This window comes from Nansenia antarctica (assembly GCF_963989245.1).
Source record: "Nansenia antarctica genome assembly, chromosome: 10".
In the NCBI taxonomy this organism is placed as follows: Eukaryota; Metazoa; Chordata; class Actinopteri; order Argentiniformes; family Microstomatidae; genus Nansenia; species Nansenia antarctica.
The window spans coordinates 10390037-10411988 of record NC_137680.1 but is presented as its reverse complement, the minus strand read 5'-3'; the positions used below and the strand labels follow the sequence as shown (position 1 = coordinate 10411988).

Here is a 21952-nt window from a genome sequence, read left to right as displayed (position 1 = left end):
GCGGCCATCAGAGGAAATTACAATGGATGACTCAAAAATGTTGGTTCATATGAGTCTTTCTTTCACAAAAAAACATGAGTTAAGAGGAAGTCCGTTAAAAAAGTATGATTGGTCCATTTTCGCAGGGGAAATCTTCCCTGGCCTAGGAGTAACACAAAAATTGTGTTTATTTGTTCATGAAAGACTACAAGTAGACCACAAACTATTTACTTGCATAGATCTGGCTGGTTGATGTGAGAAATGGTATCCCAAAGTCATAAGATGGAAAGTGCAACTTTTATTTTTGTAAAGCTGAAGAAGATCTGATAAAGGAATCTTGAGACGCGACTTGGTAAACTTTGATGTTGAAGTAGTGCATTTCAAGAACAACAGCAAATGTCCTCCAATGCTCTTTCTATAATCCAATGAGAACGATGCAACAATGCACACTTCCAGTACGCCTGCCCAGCTCCTGCATTGTAAAACACACTCGCTCATACATGACTGTGACTGAGTGTGATATTACAAGGGTTTGAGTGATCTAGAGGGGCCAAAGCTGTTGAGGGGGTGCAAATTTGCATATCTCTATGGTGATGGCCCACGTTGGTGAGAGGGCCATTGCTCGTGCAGGCTGTCAAACTTGCATAGCATTGCCATGGCAACGGTTTTTCAATCCGTGCGCCCAAGTTGTTCTTTCAGGCAGTAACAGCAGGTTGCCATTGGTTTGTGTGTGTGTGTGTGTGTGTGTGTGTGTGTGTGTGTATGTATTGTGTGCTTTTGGGACACACACTGTCTGCTAGAGGGGGTTGTTCATTGTCTTATGCTGCATCCCCCGTTTGTTTGTTGGCCTGAGTGTGCCACCATTTCTTTTCCCATTGAAGTTAGTTTTGTATTGTCATGGTCTGACAGTCATCTTGCCTAAAGCCATATATAAAGTTGGCCCTTTATGTTTTTGATCTAAAAGCAATACATTACTCCTTGTTGAAATCTCACTGGAAGTAACTGGGATCTAAATCTTCACCTCACCACGGACGGAGGACTGGTTTAATCAGAGGCAGTAACATGGCATCGAACTGACTAGCTTGTATAGCCTATGTCTCATGCCTTTCACAGATTAGATCTGTTATGTAGGACTAGATGTTGATATCCCTCGATACATACATACTTAAGGCACCGATGAGACTCTGTGGTGTTCAAATGAGCGATGGCATCCTTTGGGTTGTCAAGTGGGCGCCCTCCTTCATGAATGTTTCGCTGATAAGCCCACGACACCTCCAGAGGGTTCAGCAGTGAATCCCAGCGTCCCAGGTTCACTCCCTAGATGCGATCAGCTCATTTGAACGCCCGGGTCGAGTCCTTTCTCTTCATCCACAGCCACTGGCTCCCCTTTTCAGCAGCCCTGGAGAGGTCCTTGATTGCCTGCCGGTGGGTCTTCCCTCGCACTCCCATCTCCCTGAGTAGCCTGGATGTTGAGGTGGCTACGAACCCTCTGCAGCCTACTTCCACTGGGCGTACCTTCGCTGTCCAGCCTTGTTGTTGGGCATCTGCTGCGAGTTCAGTGTACCTCAGCCTCTTCCGCTCGTAGGCCTCCTCCACTGCACCCTCCCAGGGCACAGTGAGCTCGATGATGTAGACGAGCTTGAGCGAGGCTGACCACAGCACAAGGTCTGGTCGCAGGTTGGTGGCTGCGATCTCAGCTGGGAAGCAGAGTTTCTTGTCCAAGTCTGCCAGCAGCTTCCAGTCCCGTGCTCTGCCCAGCTGCCCAGTGTCTGGTCTTATGGTGGTGAGGCTGGCTTGACCCTCGCCCTCCCGAACAAATGGTGCTGGCTGCCACCGGGATGATGGGGGAGGAAGGGCGTTCACACTTGTCCGTTGACTTTCCAGCACTGCTGCAAGACACCTTAGCACCTGGTCGTGCCGCCAGGTGTAACGGCCTTGGGTGAGGCTGGTCTTGCATCCCACTAAGATGTGCTTCAGTGTTGCTGGACTTTGACATAGAGGGCACGTGGGGTCTTCGCCATACCACTGGCTTAGGTTTGCAGGAGAAGGCAGGACATCGTAGGCAGCCCTGATGGTGAAGCTCGCTCTGAATGCCTCCATCTCCCACAGATCTTTCCAGGAGATCTTCCTCTTTTCCACTCCTTCCCATGCCATCCACTGCCCTTGCTTTGCCTGCGCCACAGCTTGTGCGCGCCTTCCTGCTTCCTCTTCCCGACGTACCTCCTGGACCACCAGCTTGCGTCTCTGAGATGGATTGGCCTTGCTCCAGGCCGGTGTACTACTCCCGAGGCCAAGACCACTCCTCCCCTCCTGCACTCGGCCCACAATGTCCCTGTGTCTGAGTGCTGCCTTTGCCTGCTCAGTTGCAGCCAATGGGGTCCACTTCCTCCCAGTGGCCAGGATGGGGGCAGCTTGGGCTACAAATGGATCATTCGAATCCAGAAGCATCATCTCCAGTCTGACTTTGGCACACTTGTACTCCTCTGTCAGACTGGAAATGGGCAGGTGTAACATCCCTTTGCCGTAGAGCCCAATGCTGCTGAGGCACCTGGGAAGGCCAAGCCACTTCCTTGCATATGAGTTGACCAGTCTCTCCAGCTTTTCCACCTTTGAGAGAGGAACTTCATAGAGGGTTAGTGGCCACAGGAGACGTGGAAGTAGTCCATACTGCATGCACCAGAGCTTCAGCTTGCCAGGAAGCAGGGTTCTGTCGATGTTCTCCAGGCCGCTGGCTACCTCCTTCCTGAGCTGCTCTACTTGCTCTTTATCTTTGAGGGAGGCATCATACCAACGACCTAGGCTCTTCACAGGCTTCTCGGAGACCGTTGGAATGGGTTCTTTGCCAATGTGGAAGCGGTGGTCTGACAGCTTCCCCTTGACAATGGAGATGCTTCTGGACTTGCTCGGCTTGATCTTCATGCGAGCCAACTCAATGTTTTCCTGGAGCTTTCTTAGTAGCCGTACTGTGCAAGCCTTGGTCGTGGTGAGTGTTGTGAGGTCATCCATGTAGGCTCTGATCGGCGGCAGCCTCAGCCCAGGTCTTATTCGCTGTCCGCCAACCACCCATCGAGAGGCCCGAATAATGACCTCCATGGCCATGGTGAAGGCCAGCGGGGAGATGGTGCAGCCGGCCATGATTCCCACTTCCAGATGTTGCCATGCTGTGGTGTACTCTGCTGTGGTCACGCAGAGCTGGACGTCCTGGAAGTAGGCCTTGACAAGGGTTGTGAGAGCTGGTGGGATCCTGAAGTAGTCGAAGGCTGTCCACAGGAGGTTGTGAGGGACTGAGCCAAAGGCATTCGCGAGATCCAGGAACACCACGTGGAGGTCCGTTCCCTCCTTCTTGGCGACCTGGATCTGATGCCAGATGACACTAGCATGTTCGACACACCCTGAGAAGCCTGAGATGCCTGCTTTCTGGATTGACGTGTCAATCAGATTGTTTCTTTGCAGGTATCCTGCCAGCCTATGAGCGACCACGCTGAAGAAGATTTTTCCCTCGACATTTAGAAGGCTGATCTGCCGGAACTGTCCGATTTCTGTTGAGTCCTTTTCCTTGGGGATAAGGATCCCTCCGGCTCTCCGCCAGGACGTTGGTATCGCCTTCTTTTGCCACACAACTTTCATCAGCTTCCAGAGGAATCTCAGGACATCTGGTGCGTTTTTGTAGAGCCTGTATGGAACTCCGTTGGGACCTGGAGCTGACGCGGCCCTTGCTCTACGCACAGTGTTGTCTACTTCACTCCACCTGGGTGGACTGATATCTAGTTCGTGCTCTGGTGGATTGACTGGTGGCATGTCAGGTGGGAGCGTGACCTCTTCCTGGTGTCGGTCATCTGTGCAGCCCTTTTTCAGATGTTCTTCCAGGTGGGCCTTTGCCACAGAGAGACTTCCGCTCTTCTCCTTTGTGAAGAGAGTCTTCACAAATTTGAAAGGATCTTTGTAGAAGCGTGATCTTGTTTGCTCCTTCCTTCTGCGCCTCTTCAGGAGGTTTTCAGCTCTCCTCAGTGTTGCAAGCCTGCTCTTAATCTCTTCCTGCAGCAGGTTTATTCCCTCCTTCTCCTCCTCTGTGGCCTTCCTCCATTGCTTCTTCAGCTGCCTCCTCTCCTTGACTAGTCGGTCTATTTCTGTCTGCCTTCTGGACTTGGTGGGAATTGACTGAGTAGATCGTTTGCCTTTGACCACTCCGAACTGTTCCACTCCATAGGCATAGATGAGGTTGCCCATTCTCTCCAACTTCTTCATGGTGGTGCCTCTGATCCCTTCTAGGATGTTGCAGAGATCAGTGTTGACCTCCTTCCACAGCGTCTTGTTGCAGGACTTTGGCCACTTGACTAATGGCCTTCGCCCCTGGATCTTCTTCTCTGCTGGTGGTCGTGATGTGTTGGATTCAGGTTGCTCTCCTGTGCCTTGTTCTTCCTCCTCTGGGACAGGGGTGTTGATGTCCTGCAGACTGTGGTGTGTGTCCTGCTGCTGAACTTCAGTCGACTGACTCGGCCTGCTTCTCAAAAAGTAGCTGTCGATGCGACTTCCCTGTTGACCCTTCTTTAGGCACCCTTTCTTGCCCTGGTGTATCTTCAGGCCATGGGTGGAAGTAACCTTTGTCCAACCACATACGCAGTTCTGGAGCGTGTGTCCTGCTGTAGCTGTCGGAGCCTCAGGTATGCTGATCATCAATCTCGTAGTCTGTTCCGTTCCTGTGTTCGTTACCGGGTTGTCTGCCGATGAGCCATCTTCCGCCCCCGCTCTCGCAGGCTCAGGGGGTATTTTCTTCTTATAATTAGCTTAAAGTCTAGAGGACTGTAGAAACTAAAATGAATCAGTATACTGTAAACATGCTGAGTTCTAGCCCCAGCTGTGCAATAACCTACAGTTGTAACAGTAGCTTACTGGTCAGCCCATCTGGGCCTGGCTATCCAAGGCTGCTTAAGCCTCCTATCCCTGTCACTACTTTCAGTGACATCTATCTCTCTCTCATTCTCTTTCCTGACACACATTCTTCCGCTGCTCCAAGGCATGGAGAATTAGAGGGAGGGGGTGAGAGGGGGAGGAGTGAGAGGAGAAGGAGTGAGTCAAGTCTCTCCACGGCACTGAAACATTTATTCACTCCAAGTGCTTTAACCTTCCCCTCGTCCATCTCGGTTTCACGCTCTTGTCGCTTTCTCTCTTTCTTTCTCGCCCCTTTGCCCTTCTGTACCATTACCCACCCAGGGCAGGCACATTCTCATCTAGATGGGCCTGCCCAATTAGTGACATTCAGGTCCATAGAGTCCACTGACATGTCTGTCCAATACACAAGCACATCAGTCAGGAGTGTGTGTGTGCGTGCGTGTGTGTGTGTGAGAAACGTTTATGATGATCAAATGTGACAGGTTGGTGGCCATTACAAAAAGGCCATTACAAAAAGGCGCATACAAGCTTTCCAACTCTGTTCCAGTCATTGCTCACCTCCCTGTCTCTCCCTCTCTCCCACGCATGCAGGCTGAGAGGGAGGTGTATCCTGTAAAAAGAGAGAGTATTTGTTACATCATAGTTGCTCACCATCTCTCTCAAAGGCTGAGGTAGTGTGTGTGTATTTCTGTGATAGTCTATGACATGTCAATATCCACATCTGTCTGTCTCTGTCCAAGATGGGGGTGGTGCCCAAAAAAATCTGATGTTTCTCCTTGTGTTGTAATGTAATGTACAGTACACCTACTCTCTGAAGGAGGCCTCTAAATAGGGGTGTGTGTGTGAGCAAATGTTGTAAATTACATCGCTTCTCCTCTCTACCTCTTTCTATCCCCTCCTTTTTTCTTTTCTTTTGTCACCCCCCCCCCCCCCTTTCGTTCCCTTCTTTTCCTTCTGTCTCCCTCCCTCTCTCCTCTCCCAGGCTGAGGCAGAGGTGGCTTCCCTGAACAGGCGTATCCAGCTGGTTGAGGAGGAGTTGGACAGGGCCCAGGAGAGACTGGCCACTGCTCTGCAGAAGCTGGAGGAGGCAGAGAAGGCCGCAGACGAGAGCGAGAGGTGGGCCGCTCCCCGCATGCTCTTTTACACAGACCGCATTCACCGGGAGAGTGCATCTCAGTGGTCCTCCTCTCTTCTCTCCTCTATCTGCACTGACCTGCAAAGAGAGGGGAGCAATGAAAGCAGCGTGAATGGAGGAAAGGAGAGGGAGCCTCTTTTAGACGTTCAAGATGTCAACACCTGTGTGTTACTTCACTTCCCAATTCTCTGTGAGGGAGATTCTGACTTCCTTTCTGGGTTTCAGAGCTGTGTGGGTGTGGGTGTGGGTGTGGGGGGGCTAGGGCTCCTTAGCTAAGCCCATGGTATACAGTTTGACCCTTGTGACTCGTGCACACGGTGCCCTCTGACCTCCCTGTCCGCACGTCTCCTCATGTCTGGTCTGCGTTAGTCCTTCCACCATAAGGATCAGATATCAGCAGACCAGAGGCTGGGGGAGAACAGAACATTTGTAGCTGTAGGCGTTCCATCTAGCACTCCATGCTAGAGGGAACACTACATGGAATATTACTGGTATATACATACATCTCACACACACACACGCATCTTATACATCCTGTCATTGTTTTTTTACATAAAAGCTTAATGGCTTTTGGGTGAGGATAGGCCACAAGATTTCACCAGGATCTCTGTCTCTGTGACGCCGGGGCCGACCGACCGTGTTGGCATTGTAATCGGGCCAATCGGTTTTGGGGTCTGCCCCCCCAAGAACATACAGGTTGATGGTATGCGAGTGAATGTGACCTTATTCAGAGGCAGTGTCTTTAGACCCTCTCTGTTTCTCTCTCTCACACTCCTCTTCCTCACAGGGGCATGAAGGTGATTGAGAACAGGGCCCTGAAGGATGAGGAGAAGATGGAGATGCAGGAGATCCAGCTCAAGGAGGCCAAGCACATTGCTGAGGAGGCTGACCGCAAATACGAGGAGGTGAGCTCATACACCCGCCTAACATGTCACGCATACACACACACACACACACACACACACACACACACACACACACACACACACACACACACAATCCCTTTACTGGCTTAGAAGAGGGTCCCAAAACCTCTCTCCCTGCTTTTATAGTTTCTTCTTCTCATCCCTTTCACTCCCTCCCGTTCTATCCCCCCTCTTTCTTCTGTCTCCTTTCCCTTTCTCTCACTTGGTCTCTTTTTCCTTTCTCACAACCCCATTTTCTCTCCCCAGGTGGCTCGTAAGCTGGTGATCATTGAAGGCGACCTGGAGCGTACAGAGGAGAGGGCAGAACTGGCTGAAGCGTGAGTCGCTTTCTCACTCGCTCACACACACACACACACACACGCACACGCATATGTAAGTGCTCTTGCACCACCAGCGACATGCATAAAATCATGTACTTCTTAGTCCAATGCGTGAACGAGAGCATAATTGCATCACGCAAACACACACCTAATCGATCTCACTCAAAGTGTTACACATGCACACACACACACACACGCAGGCTCAAAAATAAGTTTGGAGCCACTATTGGTCTCTGCTACACCTTTGCATGGTCGTAACTCTACTCTGCAACCAGCAGCACCCCCGACCCTCAGTTAAGGCCCCCGCCATGGGCTGTCCCGGGCTTTGCCTGACTGCATGATGCATCCGCTCACATCACAGCTCTCCTCACATCACTAGTGGTAGCTGCACGCCCACTTTTATGATATCCTTGACATTGTCTGGAGATTTTCATTGAAGGTTTTAATTGCCATGTAATTAACTGGAGGCATTTATATTGATGATCATTTAAAGTTGTATTTATTTGGCAGCAATTTAAAAGATATTGTCAAGTTTGAACTAGTGCTTCAATATGGTATCTCTTACAATAGGACATTAGCATAGTGTTTTTGTGACAATGCTGGTGTAATGAGTCTATCAGCATAAAAGTGGGAATGCTTTAACAGTACCATAACAGTATCCAATCTGTCCCTTTCTCTCTTCCACTACGTATATATGCTTGTTGTCTGCATGTGTCCTGGGGTTAACATACCGACATGTCACTCCGCCCCTACACTCCTCTCTCTCTCTCTCTCTGCATGCGCTTCTGTGTCATGTCACCCCCCCACTAACAGCAAAGTCCGGAGGTTCGAGGAACAGCTGAGGGGTTTCGACCAATCACTGAAGAGCCTGCAGGCCTCTGAGGACAAGGTACTGCCTCCATTTGCTTTCTCACTTCCTCCACAGGGACACAGTAATGGTTCCTAACAGGGACTCAAATGGTTTGACCCAGCGTCCCCTTTGTGGTTGTCCACAAGCAGGACCACCTGAAGGCAGGATAGGGGATACAGCAGCAGGGGTTTTCAACCCTCCTGCCCGTGCTAACACCACAGTCTCCTGCGCTCATCTGACTGCATGGCCAACTAGTCGTACAGCTGCCGCTTCCGCGATCCTCTTCCCCCTCGTGTGTGCTCCTTCTCGCCTCTCAAACACCGTTTGCATGCATTTCACCAACATTATTGAGACCTAAATGTGCTCCATATTTCAAGTTTGCTGACCAGGATTTGAACACAGATATTTTGCTTTATTTACAATGGATTTATAGTAATATTGTAAGTCAATGTGTTTATTTTTTTTATCATCAGTATACTATTTTGTTTGGAGCAGACTGGCTGAGGTCTGGGTTCCCTGCTTGGCCAGTCTACAAGAGGTTAAAGTTCATGCCTTTCTCCCCTGGTTTTTCCTCGTAGTAAATCTCTCCCGTCTGTTTTGTCTCTACCTCCCCCCCAACCCCACACACGTGCACACACACACAAACCTTATCCCTCAACCTTTGCCCCCCATGTTCCTCCCCTCACTCCCTCTCTCCATCTTTCCACCCTCTCCCTAACCCTTAAAAAAAACAAAAAAAAACACACACACCCTCAAACGATATGATTAAATAATGAAAAAACTGCAGCAAATGCGCCGAGTTGGAGGAGGAGCTGAAAAATGTCACCAATAACTTAAAGTCCCTGGAGGCCCAAGCTGAGAAGGTAGGAGGGAGTGAAAAAGGGAGGGGGTGGGGCCTTGCATGCTTTTGGAAAAATAACCCACATCCAGGCCAGTCCTGGAAAGAACTACTGGTCCAGTGACCAACTGAATCTGTGGTGCCATGAAGAATATCCTTTACTGGATTTGAATTGAGGGAAATGAATGAGGTTGCTGGCTGTCTTTGTTTTCCCAAGGTTCATATTAAGGTTGTGTACTGACATTGCATCAACCTCATGAATGAAATTCTTATTTAAGTATAACGCTGGATGTTTTCTCTGTGCATGCCATTTATTGTTACCAGAATTACAAAAGTGTGGTTGGCTTCTAAAGTGGACAGTATTGTTTTTATCTGTAGTTCTGCATGCCATGACATTTTGTTATGAAATGTGATAATAATTGATTTGTGTCTCAGTGGTTGCCATACAAGCTGAGTATCTTCACCAACAACTAACCATTTTAGAGCTGTCATTTCTATCTACTTTTCGTGTGCGCGTGTACCGGTATATAAAAAGAAAAATCATAAATTGAGAAAGTTCGTGTTCAGCATTTCTGCATGATGTTGGATGATCTATTGAAGTAGTAGGGGCAGACACCTGTTTTCCATGTAAGGATGTCTGGCATTGTTGTCCCACCCGTTTCACATGGCCCATTTCAAACATGTCCCAAAACCTGTTTGGTTCCTGTTCATGTAACCTCATGCGTGTGCACCACAACACAGGCTGAGCTCTGTTTGGACGAGGCCAGCGCAAATCAAACCAATCAGACATCCAACCTCAGAAATTACTAGATAACTACAAACCCATGTCAATTTACAGGAAGGGCAGCATAGCTCAAGAAAAGTTTGTCGACCTGGACTACAGAATGCCACGTGAAAGACGGATGGATATTTTCAATCTCAGATAGGATGTTTAAAGGCACAGAAGTTGTCATGACACAGAAAAGTAATCTCATATTTTTGCCATTCAAAGGTGGGTTGACGCAACAAGGGTCATTGACAACCAAAAGCCTCCACAACCTCTAATCTCTATCACAGTGAGAACAAGGTTCCTCAACAGGACTCTTTTCCTTAAGTTGACATCAACTCTCTCCCTTCTGAGGCCCATGACTGGTTTCTAAAGCATCTCCCTGGAGGGAGGCTAGCTAGAACTACAGCAGGGGAGTTTGCACTGTGCTTGTCTGTTGCTATGGCGTAATCCTCAAGCTCTGCTGGATAGGAGGCCACACCCTCACTGTGCAGCTGCAAAAATGCAACCCCCCCCCCCACACACTTTTCTCCTAAACCCCCCCATTCCAGAGTGGCGACACTACACTCGACAACACCAGTGCTCTGTAGCTCAGAGAAAGAGGCCTTTTCAGCAAACTCCCATAACGAGTGTCTGCCAATGATGTCATCTGACCAGAGAAGCTTGTTTTTGTTTAATCTTCTCTATAATTTTTTCCCATGATCAGCTTTTTCTAGTAAAATTAGAAGTTTGTTTCTCTAAAGTATGCTACGGTTGAGTCATGTTCACCTGGTTCTCTAAAAAAAGCTTTACAGCTCGACAAACTTTCCCATTGCCCTCAAACAACACAATTGCAACAAAGCTGGATGATTGGGTGGAGTTGCTACTGGCAAGCCCCCCCCCCCAAGCCGTATATACATAGCGGCCACATTCGAAACGTTTTGACCACGACTGTATATCTACCCAAAAAAGAAGCTTGAGAATCTCAAATATGCAGCGTAGGACTCTAGCATAGGACTCTTCCACAAAGAGGTTTTCTCCACAGGTCAGCATCTGTTCCTCATTATAGTCACAGATGTCCACCCCACACCCACCCCCCCCACACTCTAGATTTGACACAGTGCACATCTGCTATACCAAGAGGTGTAAAAGATGGCTAGAGATAAATGGAGCAGTGCTTGTGGCCTCGGCCATGCCAACCAGCTGTTACTTGACATAAGATGCCTATTTCCCCTGTTTTTGAAGATTTTAGACCCTGGTTTAGTGTAATATTTCAGCTCAGTCTCTTCTGTTGTCATTTGAACAGTAGGGTCTTGTTCTGTATTATGCCACCCTTTGAGCGTTCCAAATAGAAATGTTGTCAAGCTGATGCTCCCTTTTTTCCCCTTCATAAGAATGAATAATGTCTCTTCTACACAATGCATCCTTCTGTGAGTGTTCTGTAGTGTAGAATTGTCCTCCTTTAGTACTCCCTTGTGTCCCAAACATGTGGTTCTCTAATGGGTTCTTCTTTCTCCCTCTTCCCTCCCCACTACAGTACTCCCAGAAAGAGGACAAGTATGAGGAGGAGATCAAGATCCTGACCGACAAACTCAAGGAGGTGAGGTTCTACCCAACCTGGTCCCCGCTGGAACACAAAAATTGAACACTTTCCACTTAAGGGAAATGCTTGATGTGCCCATGTAATTCCGAACTGTGATGTGACGCTTACATGTTATTACATTTGCAAGGCGAGTTTGAGTTAAGTGAATTTCCCTTACTCTCTGTATTGAAAGGATATGTTATTGTCACACAGGCTGAGACCCGTGCTGAGTTTGCTGAGAGATCAGTGGCCAAGCTGGAGAAGACCATCGACGACCTGGAAGGTAGGCCCTTATCTCTCTCTCCATCTCCCTCCCGCTTAGTTCCCTTGTCCCACCGTCCTATATCTGGTTTCACAGAACTGTTGTGATTGGGTGGTGTTTTCAAACTTGACTCTCCCTTTGCCTTCTCTCCATCATTCTCCTTTTCTTCCTGGTCAACACCTCCTCATCCCCCTCTCCTCTGTGCGTCCACAGATGAGCTCTATGCACAGAAATTGAAGTACAAGGGCATTAGTGAGGAGCTGGACCATGCCCTCAATGACATGACATCCATGTAAATACCCATGCTTAGGTCTTACCTGTGTGCGTGTGCCGTGGGGTGAACTTCGATATGCGTTGTGGTGTTAACAATGTCATGCAGTTACCATTTTCAGATGTTCCATATTTGAGACACAGGTGTCAACTCTCTTGCAAAATGTACACTGCAATTCACATACTTATTTCACTCAGAGTGAATTGAATATTGTGAAGCACGCACACACACACACACACACACACGCACACACACACACACACACACACACAATGGTTATAAGTGAACCTGCTGTGGTGGCAAAGCGTGTTCAGGGACTTGAGCTTCCCCCTTTTACCTTTTCACTCACTTCTGCAATGTGACTGTCATGGGCTGTCACCATGGCAATGGCACAACACGGCACAAACACTGATCCTCTGACCCTGGTATGACCAGTGCAGCGGGGAGGTAGACACAACGAGACCCACAGCACACACAACCCTAACCTATGCAATGACCTAGTCAAGTTGTCTTGTCAGTATATAGATCTGTGGTTGACTAGTCTAGCTCAGTCTTGGATGCAGGTAATGTAATTCAGCTGCATGTGCATGTCAGCAATAAAGCCAGCTGTCAGCGACATGAGCAGTCTTTCTTTCCTTATCTCCTTTCCTTCATCAGCACTGATCTAATGTGTACAGGCTTGCCTTGCTTTTTGAAATCAGTGCAGTAAAGGATGGGAAACAAGGACACAAGAGTCTGGAAGGAAACTTGACACGGTTGAGGTGCAGCGTCCATGTATATTATGTGCTCTCCTTGCACTTGGTGTGGTCAGTCCATGTTGAGTTTGAGTCCCCCGGGGGTGTAAAACACTAAACACAGCTCCTGCATGGTGTTTGTGGTTTTGGTGCTGCATGGGCTTTCCTGTTTGTTGTGAGGTTTATTCCCCTTGACGCCCATGATAACGATAACCATGGTGTGTTGGATTAATTTATTCATGTGAACGTCAGTGTTAAAATGGCTGTTGCGTCGCTCTTTGTATTTCAGATAAATTGGACTCGTTAGATTTCTGGAAAACTCGCCCAATGCACTGTGAACTGCGACAACGGTTGCGGTCTCTCTCTCTCTCTCTCTCTCTCCCCCTCTTCTCTCGCTCTCTCCTTCCTTCTGTTTGTGATGCATTCCTGATCATTGTCTAAAGACTCCATGCCATCCCCATCGTCACCAGTGCCTGTCTTTTTCCTTTCTGTCTCTTTCCCTCTCCCATTGTCATTGGCACAGTTGCAGCCAGTATGCCGGCTGTTTCTGGGTTATGGTCTTTTTTCAACCTTTTGTCTGGATGGCTCTCCAATCTGTACTGTACTGCACTGCTCTCTCACACACCATCTGTATTTGTGAATGTTTCTCTGTACCAAATGAAGGGAAGGAAAAAAAAAAAGAAAGCCGTGGCTGTTGTCTGAGTTCCCTGGGTTTTTGGCTGTCCACACTGTCTGGGTTTTATTGTTTAATCTCCATGGTGCATCATGATGGCATGGATTTGCTTCACCTGCTGCATCACTAAAGGTGGCTCAGATTGGTCTGGCACATTCAATGTCATATCATATTACCTTTGACGCTGGCACCTTGGGCACTGCCTACTAGGTCTTTGCCTGGACTCAGTCAAATACTAGCTTTCCTGTTTGTCATCACACACTGCACAGAAAACACAGCACAAGGTCAATTTGAGGTGTTTGAGAGGAGTTTGGTTGAAACCTAAAGCCATGCAGAGGCCCTCCCACAAATACATTTATGAAATATGTCCTGATGTTCATTCAGATTAGACGTCTCTCTCTCACGGCAGGTTTGTTTTCAGCATTATTACAGAGAGATTTTCAGCATTATTACAATTTATTTGCAATACATTCTGCCTGAAATTACTTCTTGTTATGCAGTATGATCAGTATAGAGATCGTTAAATACGAGAGTTAGAGAAATGTGCAGATGTTGAGTTTAGATATGTAAATTAGGCCAAATGCTGAACAGATTTTGTCAGACTGAAAATGACATGCGATATATTGTTATATCTACATTATCTCAGTGCAATACAGGACAAACAACGTTTTAAAATGTTTTCAAATAAAAGGTGATTGAATGTCCAGTATGTAGATTTGAGCTTCAAAATAGTGCTGAATGGCCGTGATTGATCAGTAGTGATTAGATCACATTTACAGTGTGGCCAAAGAGGGCAGCAAAGCCCAAAAACAACATTCTTCTTTATTCTTTAAATCTGCAGACATGTCTAGCAGTAGAAATATATAGCTTTATGCTATTAGCTTAGTTAGCTGCTAAACTAGTGTCTATGTTGTTAGTACCCAGCAGGAGCAGGAGGCAATCTTGTTAACAAGGGTTAGGGTCCTCACTTCACCAGTGCTTTTTCATGATGGTTGGGTGTGTAACTGTAATTCATGATGTCAGGAATTGCACTCAGATAAAAAAATAATGCTTGAATATGTAACAAACTTTGACAGACAACAATTACGAAAAAGGTGAGGCTTTGATTTCAGTCCAACTTAAAGCATAACAAAATATAGCATTTTTGTTGTGGTATTTGGTTTCAGGAGTGTTGATGAAGCCCCCTAATCAGTGTTTCCTCCAGGAATTTTTCCGTTAGTGGCGGGTAGCTCTGTCCGCGATTTTTTTTTTCCGCGTGCACGCGCGCTCAAAACAACGACCTCATTTCAAACTAGAGGGAGGATGGCAAAAAAAAAAAAAAAAAGCTACAAAAATCTTCCCAGAACCTGATTTGCACGACCAGCTGTCGCTGTAGGACACGTTCGATTGCAAAATTCATTTATCCTTTATGTTCCCAGTTGAGGGCGTGTAGCTGTCGTTAGTTGGCCTGCTTTTATTTAGTTATGCGTACGTTTGAGTTAGTCATCTCTAGGATTGTGGTTTGATATTAGCCTATACTTTCTCTTATCTGCATTTTGAGCAACTGTACAAGACCCAACAACACAACTCTGATACAGGACAAATGTTACCTAGCTGCTATAGCTAACGCTGCTACAAGACCCAACAACACAACTCTGATACAGGACTAATGTTACCTAGCTGCTATAGCTAACCCAACGCTGCTACAAGACCCAACAACACAACTCTGATACAGGACTAATGTTACCTAGCTGCTATAGCTAACCCAACGCTGCTACAAGACCCAACCACACAACTCTGATACAGGACTAATGTTACCTAGCTGCTATAGACCCATTTGTACTAAACAACTACAACGTTGTATTGGACACATTTTTTTCGAACTAATCCACAGACAGCAGTCTTATTAACGGGCCCCTGTGGTGCCAGGTGTGGAGGCGACCCAGCACAGTGGGGATATACACTATCAAGCCAAGCTCTACTGTCAATATTTGCGTGTGTGTGTGTTTTACTTTGAACGCAATTTCAATTGCAATGTCCCAAGTATTACCTACATCTCCTCTGTGGAAAACTCTAATCCCGACGCAGCAGTTATTGTGCTCGGCGATTTTAATCACACCAACAGAACTTCCCAATTACAAACAACAGGTGTCATGCCCCAGCAGAGGAGCTAACATACTAGACCACTGCTACGTTACTATCAACGAGGCTTACCGTTCGTTCCCGAGGGCACCGCTGGGAAGGTCCGACCATGCCATGCGGCTCCTCGTCCCGAAATATAGAGAGAAACTTAAATCCTGCAATACGACACCCAGCCATGCAGTTTCGTATCGCTCATAGCCACTGCTAGCTTCAGCAATGTTTGGGACATATTTTTTCTTGAAAAATCAGTTTTTCGTTTAAGTTATTTAACGTGATATCTTATTTGTGCACCTAGCTAGCTAGATCAGCTTTTTGTATCTTTTAGATGGTACTACCGGTGACTTTTAGCCCGTTATTTGCGAGGAGAAACCACAGGCGCCCGAGCATTTCGGAAGGTAGCGGGGATGGTTGAGTCTGCACGGTTCTCATGCCGGTTCACATTTAGACCAATCAGGAGTAGCCCTTGTGTCACTGAATGTTTAATGTCATTAATCTGATTTTGGATCAGCGGTTAGAGAGAGATGGGCGTGGATTTAGGTGCACTTTTAGTCAACATCCATTATAGCGCTGATCTAGGATCAGATATATTTTAATCAGCTAAAATGTTCAGAGGTGGATTATTATTATATTTTTTTTTTTTGTTTTGTTTTGTGGACTGAATCAATTAGTGGCGGAGGAAATTAATTTGTGGCGGCCCGCCACCAATAAATGCATATAGAGGAAACACTGCCCCTAATTCTTGCACAGTGTGTTATTAAATGCTACCTTGTAACATGGCGGTAAAGTCTCAAGTAATGAATAGCTCTGTGTAGAAAACCAAAACACTGATGCCCAAAGCATTGTCACCTAAACATGCCTCCATGCTTCTGCATCACTTTTCTATTTGTAGCATTGGGATTTAAACGTTTTATGTATTGGGATTTTTAACGTTTCATGCATTAAATGCAACTCCAAGTGCTGACCATAAACAATAGTAAATAAACTACAATACAATAAAACAAGAGGTAGGAGATACAAAATAAATAAAATAAATATTACTCAATAAAACAAGAAGTAGAAGATAAGATAGGAGGAGTAAAAGTGCAAGTTGACAGACACTAGATAAAGGCCAGGCTAAAAAGGTGTGTTTTTAAGTTTTAAACATATCCACACTTGCAGCCACCCTCAAGTTCTCCGCCAAGCTGTTCCACAGTCTCGGGCCATAGTGGCTAAAAGCAGCCTCACCATGGGTAGGGTTGGGTATCGTTTGGGTTTTATCCGGTACCGGTACCTAACCGATACTTTAAAAACGGTACCGGTACCAAAACGGTACTTAATTCGGTACTTTTGATTTTTTAAAATGACATATATATATAATAATAACACGGTCGACAACATTAAACAGCTTTTCACTTTTTTATTGCTGAGGCACAATATATATTAGTTAAATATACACTCAAATTAAAATAAATGAAAATAAAACTCCTGCTGACTGAGGCACAATATACATATATATAATATTACAGTTAAATATACACTCAAATAAAAATAAAACTCCCACCTCAGCAATTATTTTGCAAAAAGATCAGCATATTTGCCTTCTCTGGCAAAATACGCCACCTCTCTTGACTATGACTAGTCTATGACTAGTAGCATAGAACCGAATCTGCTCTCCCTGAAGATGCCTCTGTCACTTTCCCGTCCGTATCCCCCGACATCCACCATGGTAAACCGATATCTGGCGTCGCAGGGAGCCATCAGGACAATGAAGTGGGTACCCTTGTAGTTGAAGTAGTCGCTGCCGGCGTGCGGCGGTGCCTTGATGTTCACGTGTTTTCCATCTACGCTGCCGACACAGTTCGGAAAGTTCCACGGTCTACTATGACTTTATCCCGTGCGTTGCCAGGTGTTTCATCAAGTTAGATGTGTTCCCTGCTTTACACGCGAATGATTTTAAGCATTTTGAGCACTTCGCGTTGTTTTCGTCGAGTCAGGTGAAATGCAGCCACACTTTAGAACGCTTCATTAGGGGCTTCGGCATTCTCGGTGACCTCGTAGCTAGGCTAGCTAGCGAAATTCGATAATATGATTATGATGATGATAATAATAATAATAATAATACAATTCAGATAATATAATAATTTAGTATAAATTCACTAACTATATTACTACACTTACTATAAACTCACTCTTCTTTAACTCGTAACACAACTGCTCAGCTCACTACCACGACACGCACTGATTGGAACTTTAACAGGCGATGTCACGACTCAGTCACGTGTGGTTGACTGTTGCATGACACCGGACACCAGGGGGGGAAAAAAAGAGAAAAGTACCGAAATCTCCTTTGCAATTCGGTACGGTAAATACCGAATGTAAAGAAACCGGTACCTACTGGTACCGATTTTCGGTACCCAACCCTAGCCATGGGTCTTAGACCGGACCCCTGGAACAACCAACAGACCAGTATTAGAGGACCTGAGGGATCTAGTGGGTACATATTTTAAAACTACACCAGGACCGAGACCATTTAGTGCTTTGTAAACCAATAAAATAATCTTAAAATCAATTGTACGACTAACAGGCAGCCAGTGCAGTGATTGTAAAACAAGTGTAATGTGTGCTCTTCTTCTGGTCCTGGATAAAACACAAGCAGCTGAATTTTGTATTAGCTGGAGTTGATCTATGGCTTTTTTAGTACCGTACACCACAAAAGAGAGCATTGCACGTTTTGTCCAAACTTGGTTAGTCCAGCCTGCTAACGATAAAAGCGTGCACTAGTATTTCAATATTGGCCTGGGAGAGAAATGGACGCACTCTGGCAATATTTCTTAAGTGATAAAAGGCACATTTGGTCACATTCCTGATGTGGGCATCGAAGGTTAAGTTGGCATCTATGATGACACCTAGGTTTTTGACCTGGTGCCGAGAACACGGTGCCAGTCACTTCAATGTAGAGGTCAGTTTCTGTCTTAGTGGCTCTGCTCCATGAGTACCTCTGTTTTGGTAATGGTGGGTAAATGCTATCCATTAGGGGTGGGGATCTGTGTTTTACCCTTCACAACATCTCTTTTGCTGTCTACTGGAAGGAGGTGGCTGATGGATCTGACCAAAAGTTTTATTACCTTTTTATAAAACATTGGCAGTGTAGATCCTGTCATGTTACAAGTGCCTCCAATGATACTGCTCCCTCTCTCAATGTTTCAGAGTGAAATGAGGCCAAGGATATGTGGCTCAGTATGTTGGTTTGAAGGTGGCATACTGTAGTTAAAAATAGGATATAACTCTCTGGTGATGCCCAATCTCTGCAGTGTATCCTCACACCACACATGTGCTTACCTCCACTGTTTCCAGCATCCTACCTTGCTTTTGTTCATGTAGTAGATGCACACAACTCACCTGTGAGTACTGAGTAGTATCACCCTGTGACATCCTCACCTCTGGTTTTGTCCTAAAGTTTCAGTTCAAATGCTGGGTTTCACACAGAATAGAAAAGTAATTCAAAAAAATTATAATATTAGGAAGTGATTGGTTGAAGATCCCCTCTAATGGTACAGGATGTACGATTTGTTCTTTGCTGCCCAAAGTTTATCCTTCTAAACTACCAAAACAGTAAAATGTTATGTAAAAGCCAGAGCTTTTTTTTATTTGGAGACACAACTACATTTGTTTAATTTTCCGTTTCTCTCACCGAATCTCTTAGGTTAGGGTTTAAGTAACATAAATAATAATAAAGTTTCATATAAAAAAATCTATTTGGATAGCAAGCACTGGCGGATGTCAATTGACCCATGAAAACTCTCCATTCAGTCCGTACCAGATGATATGGTAACTGGGCTATTGCATTCTTGAGGGACCCTTATTGAGTGGCAGAAACAGACATACCGGTACATCTGTAGCTCTTTTGCAGTGATGTGTGGGTTCTTCTGAGCATTTCTCACCAAATCTCGGGCCATTCTATCTGAAAATGTTCTTGGTCTTTCAGATCTTGCCTATTTCTGATTGTTTCTGCCAGTGGAAATTGGTAGTTTGAAACGTTGCAAGAGTTTTTTGTAGCCTTCTCCTTGATGGTGGAAGTGAACTATCTTGATTCTGACATCTTTGGACAACTGTTTAGAGGAACCCATGGTTTTTAACACCAGACACACCAGACACAACAGACACAACAGCCACCCAGTCAGATACTTTAGAAGGCATGGAGTTACTTCATAGTTTAACCCTGGAATTATATTCACCTCACTCATTGAAGCCCTAACAAGTAAATCACCTTGGTTTGGGCCTAAAGCCGGGTACACACATAAAGATAATCTGGCCGATTTCGGGCCGATTTTCCCCCTTCCGACCAAAGACAGAAAACGCCCGATTATCGGATGGCTCTAAAGATTATCCTATAAGATTATCCTGTGGTGTGAGGTGTGTTAAGAGTCAATCTCTCCCGACAATCTGCTCTGAAAATTGTCGGGGCTGACAATCGTAAATGTCAAACGTGTTCAATACTTAGACCAAAAATCCTTATGTGTGTGGGCAACTCCCGACTCCCGACAACTTCCGAGCAGGGTTGCCAGATGGGCTCGGTTTTTTGGGTGGAATTAGCGGTTTTAGGCTGTGGTTAGGGTGGAAAATGTCAATCCCATCTGGCAACCCTGCTCACGAGTCCGACTGTGACGTGGATGGAATGTAGCCAATCAAGAAGCGAGCTGACTTCTTCTTTTCGTTCTTCTGCACTTTATTTGCCCTGTCGCACATGGTTGCTTCGTACAGGTCAGTCAGGGTACTACGTTAGATAATAATAATAATAACTTTATTTGTATAGCGCTTTTCCTGTAAACGTTGCAGCTCAAAGTGCTTTAATCATTATATAATCTTAATTTAATTATTTTGTAATTTAAAGGCAATATTAAAAGGATGGGTTCACGCGAGATTTCTGGCGTGGGGAACGAGACTCTAGAGAGTCTGGAGTCTGTAGTAACGATAATCTTTGTCTGTGGGGTGCTGAAATGGGAAAATCGGCGCACACCACACACAATACGATCAAGGCTGTTCAATCCAAGATTTTTTATCTTCATGTGTGTGGTCTGTCTCAGATAAAAAAAATCTGTTAAGATTTTGAAAATCCTTGTGTGTACCCGGCTTTAGTAATCATCTTCTCAAAAGGTAAAGAATAATCCAAAAGGGTTCCCAAATGTTTTCACAGGGCCCTTTTCCTTTTTTAGCATTTAAAAACTCTGAAAAATAGATTGCTTTAAAATTTGCAGAAAGGTGTCATGTTTAACTTTGTAACTTTCTAGTGTTCAGGTTTGCTTTCAATCACTTGGAGATTAATTGTAACAGACATTTAAACCAGGGGTGCCCAGATTTTTGCACCCCATTTAGCATCTGCTAAGGTTATGTAATGTGGTGCTGGTATTATTAATCTGACGATTACGCACAAGTGGACCCCCGAAGGTCCCAGGTTTCCTGCCCGGTAGTCTGCCCTTTCATCTGTTTCCCCCCTCTACTTTCACACTCAGAATTTGTTATGTAGCTGTTCGGCCCGCGATAGTGGTCCTCTGTGGCTCAGTTGGTAGAGCATTGCGCTATCAACGCTTAGGTATATACTGAAATGTATACACTGCAATGTAAGTCACTTTGGATAAAGGCGTCAGATAAATAGCATATCGAGGGCCGAAGAACATAACCTCCTATCTGCAAAAATGTTTAAAATCTTAAAATTAAAATTAAAATTAAAATTAAAATTAAATTAAAGAAACAAATTTAAAATCTTACAGAATTTTTCAGATAGGAGGTTATGTTCTTCGGCCCTCGATATATTGTATTGACTAATTGCTCTGTACAGCTACAGAACCATTTGCTGCTCTTGGTTTTCCCATCTGACCTCCTGTTTCTCTCGCTCTGTATTTTATAGATTCTTTGGCCACAGCCAAGGAGGCCAACGTCAAGCTCCATGCCACCCTGGACCAGACCCTGGAGGAGCTCAACAGCTGCTGAGTGTCCCCTGGAGCTCCATTGTGAGCCCCACTCCATCTTCTCTAACCCCTCCACCCCCTGGCCCTGTCTCTGTCTGTGCTGGGTGACTGTCTGCTGATTTTGTTTTTGGTGAAGGTAGCACTTTCTCCAGGCCACACCTAGCCAAAAGGTTCTCTTCTACTAGGACCCAAAATGGCCAAAAATGCCAACCCCCTCTACCCTACTCAGTATCTGCAGCTTCTCTCCTGCGTAGTGTCCACTTTTTTATAGTCTTTCCCTCTTCATAACGCTCTTCTCGTCTGAAAAGGGCGACATTTATTCAAGCACCCGCGTCTTAAGTGTTTATCACAAGCTTCTGATTTGATACATTCCAGCTTAGGTGATTTTAAGTGTTGTGATCACTTTCTTTGGCTGTTTCGCCTTACGCGTCTTAAATAGTTTGAGGATGACCTATTCTGGTAACTACTCTGGGTAGCAACTCTTAACTAATTTCTGCTCTTCTCTCCATTTTTGGAATTGGACTACCATTTTGATAATGATCTCTCTCTGGTTTCCCCCCTATCTGAACCACTGGACATACAAATGCATCCCTGGTCTCAAACCCAATTGTCCCCCTCTCTAACCACTCCCCCTCTACTAGTATATCTCTACACAAGCACTGCTTTTCTTACTTTTAAGTG

The 21952-nt window shown here is 45.7% G+C and overlaps 1 protein-coding gene across 7 annotated transcripts in view; it reads left to right on the top strand.

The window, feature by feature from the left end:
- The window catches only part of tpm3 (tropomyosin 3), a gene marked incomplete at both ends in the record, with an annotated part of 29022 nt that extends 7486 nt beyond the window's left edge, over nucleotides 1-21536 (top strand). For 3 of the 7 annotated variants that reach the window (XM_080540664.1, XM_080540668.1, XM_080540669.1), the window contains 7 exons: nucleotides 5852-5985; nucleotides 6792-6909; nucleotides 7177-7247; nucleotides 8888-8963; nucleotides 11221-11283; nucleotides 11479-11548; nucleotides 21211-21536. In XM_080540664.1, coding sequence (XP_080396790.1) covers nucleotides 5852-5985; nucleotides 6792-6909; nucleotides 7177-7247; nucleotides 8888-8963; nucleotides 11221-11283; nucleotides 11479-11548; nucleotides 21211-21293 — 615 coding nt within the window. Of the gene's footprint in view, nucleotides 1-5851; nucleotides 5986-6791; nucleotides 6910-7176; nucleotides 7248-8063; nucleotides 8140-8887; nucleotides 8964-11220; nucleotides 11284-11478; nucleotides 11549-11740; nucleotides 11824-21210 lie in introns of those variants that run through there. The other 4 variants (XM_080540665.1, XM_080540670.1, XM_080540666.1 and 1 more) reach the window with 3 other exon arrangements.
- Between the last annotated feature and the right edge of the window lie 416 nt (nucleotides 21537-21952).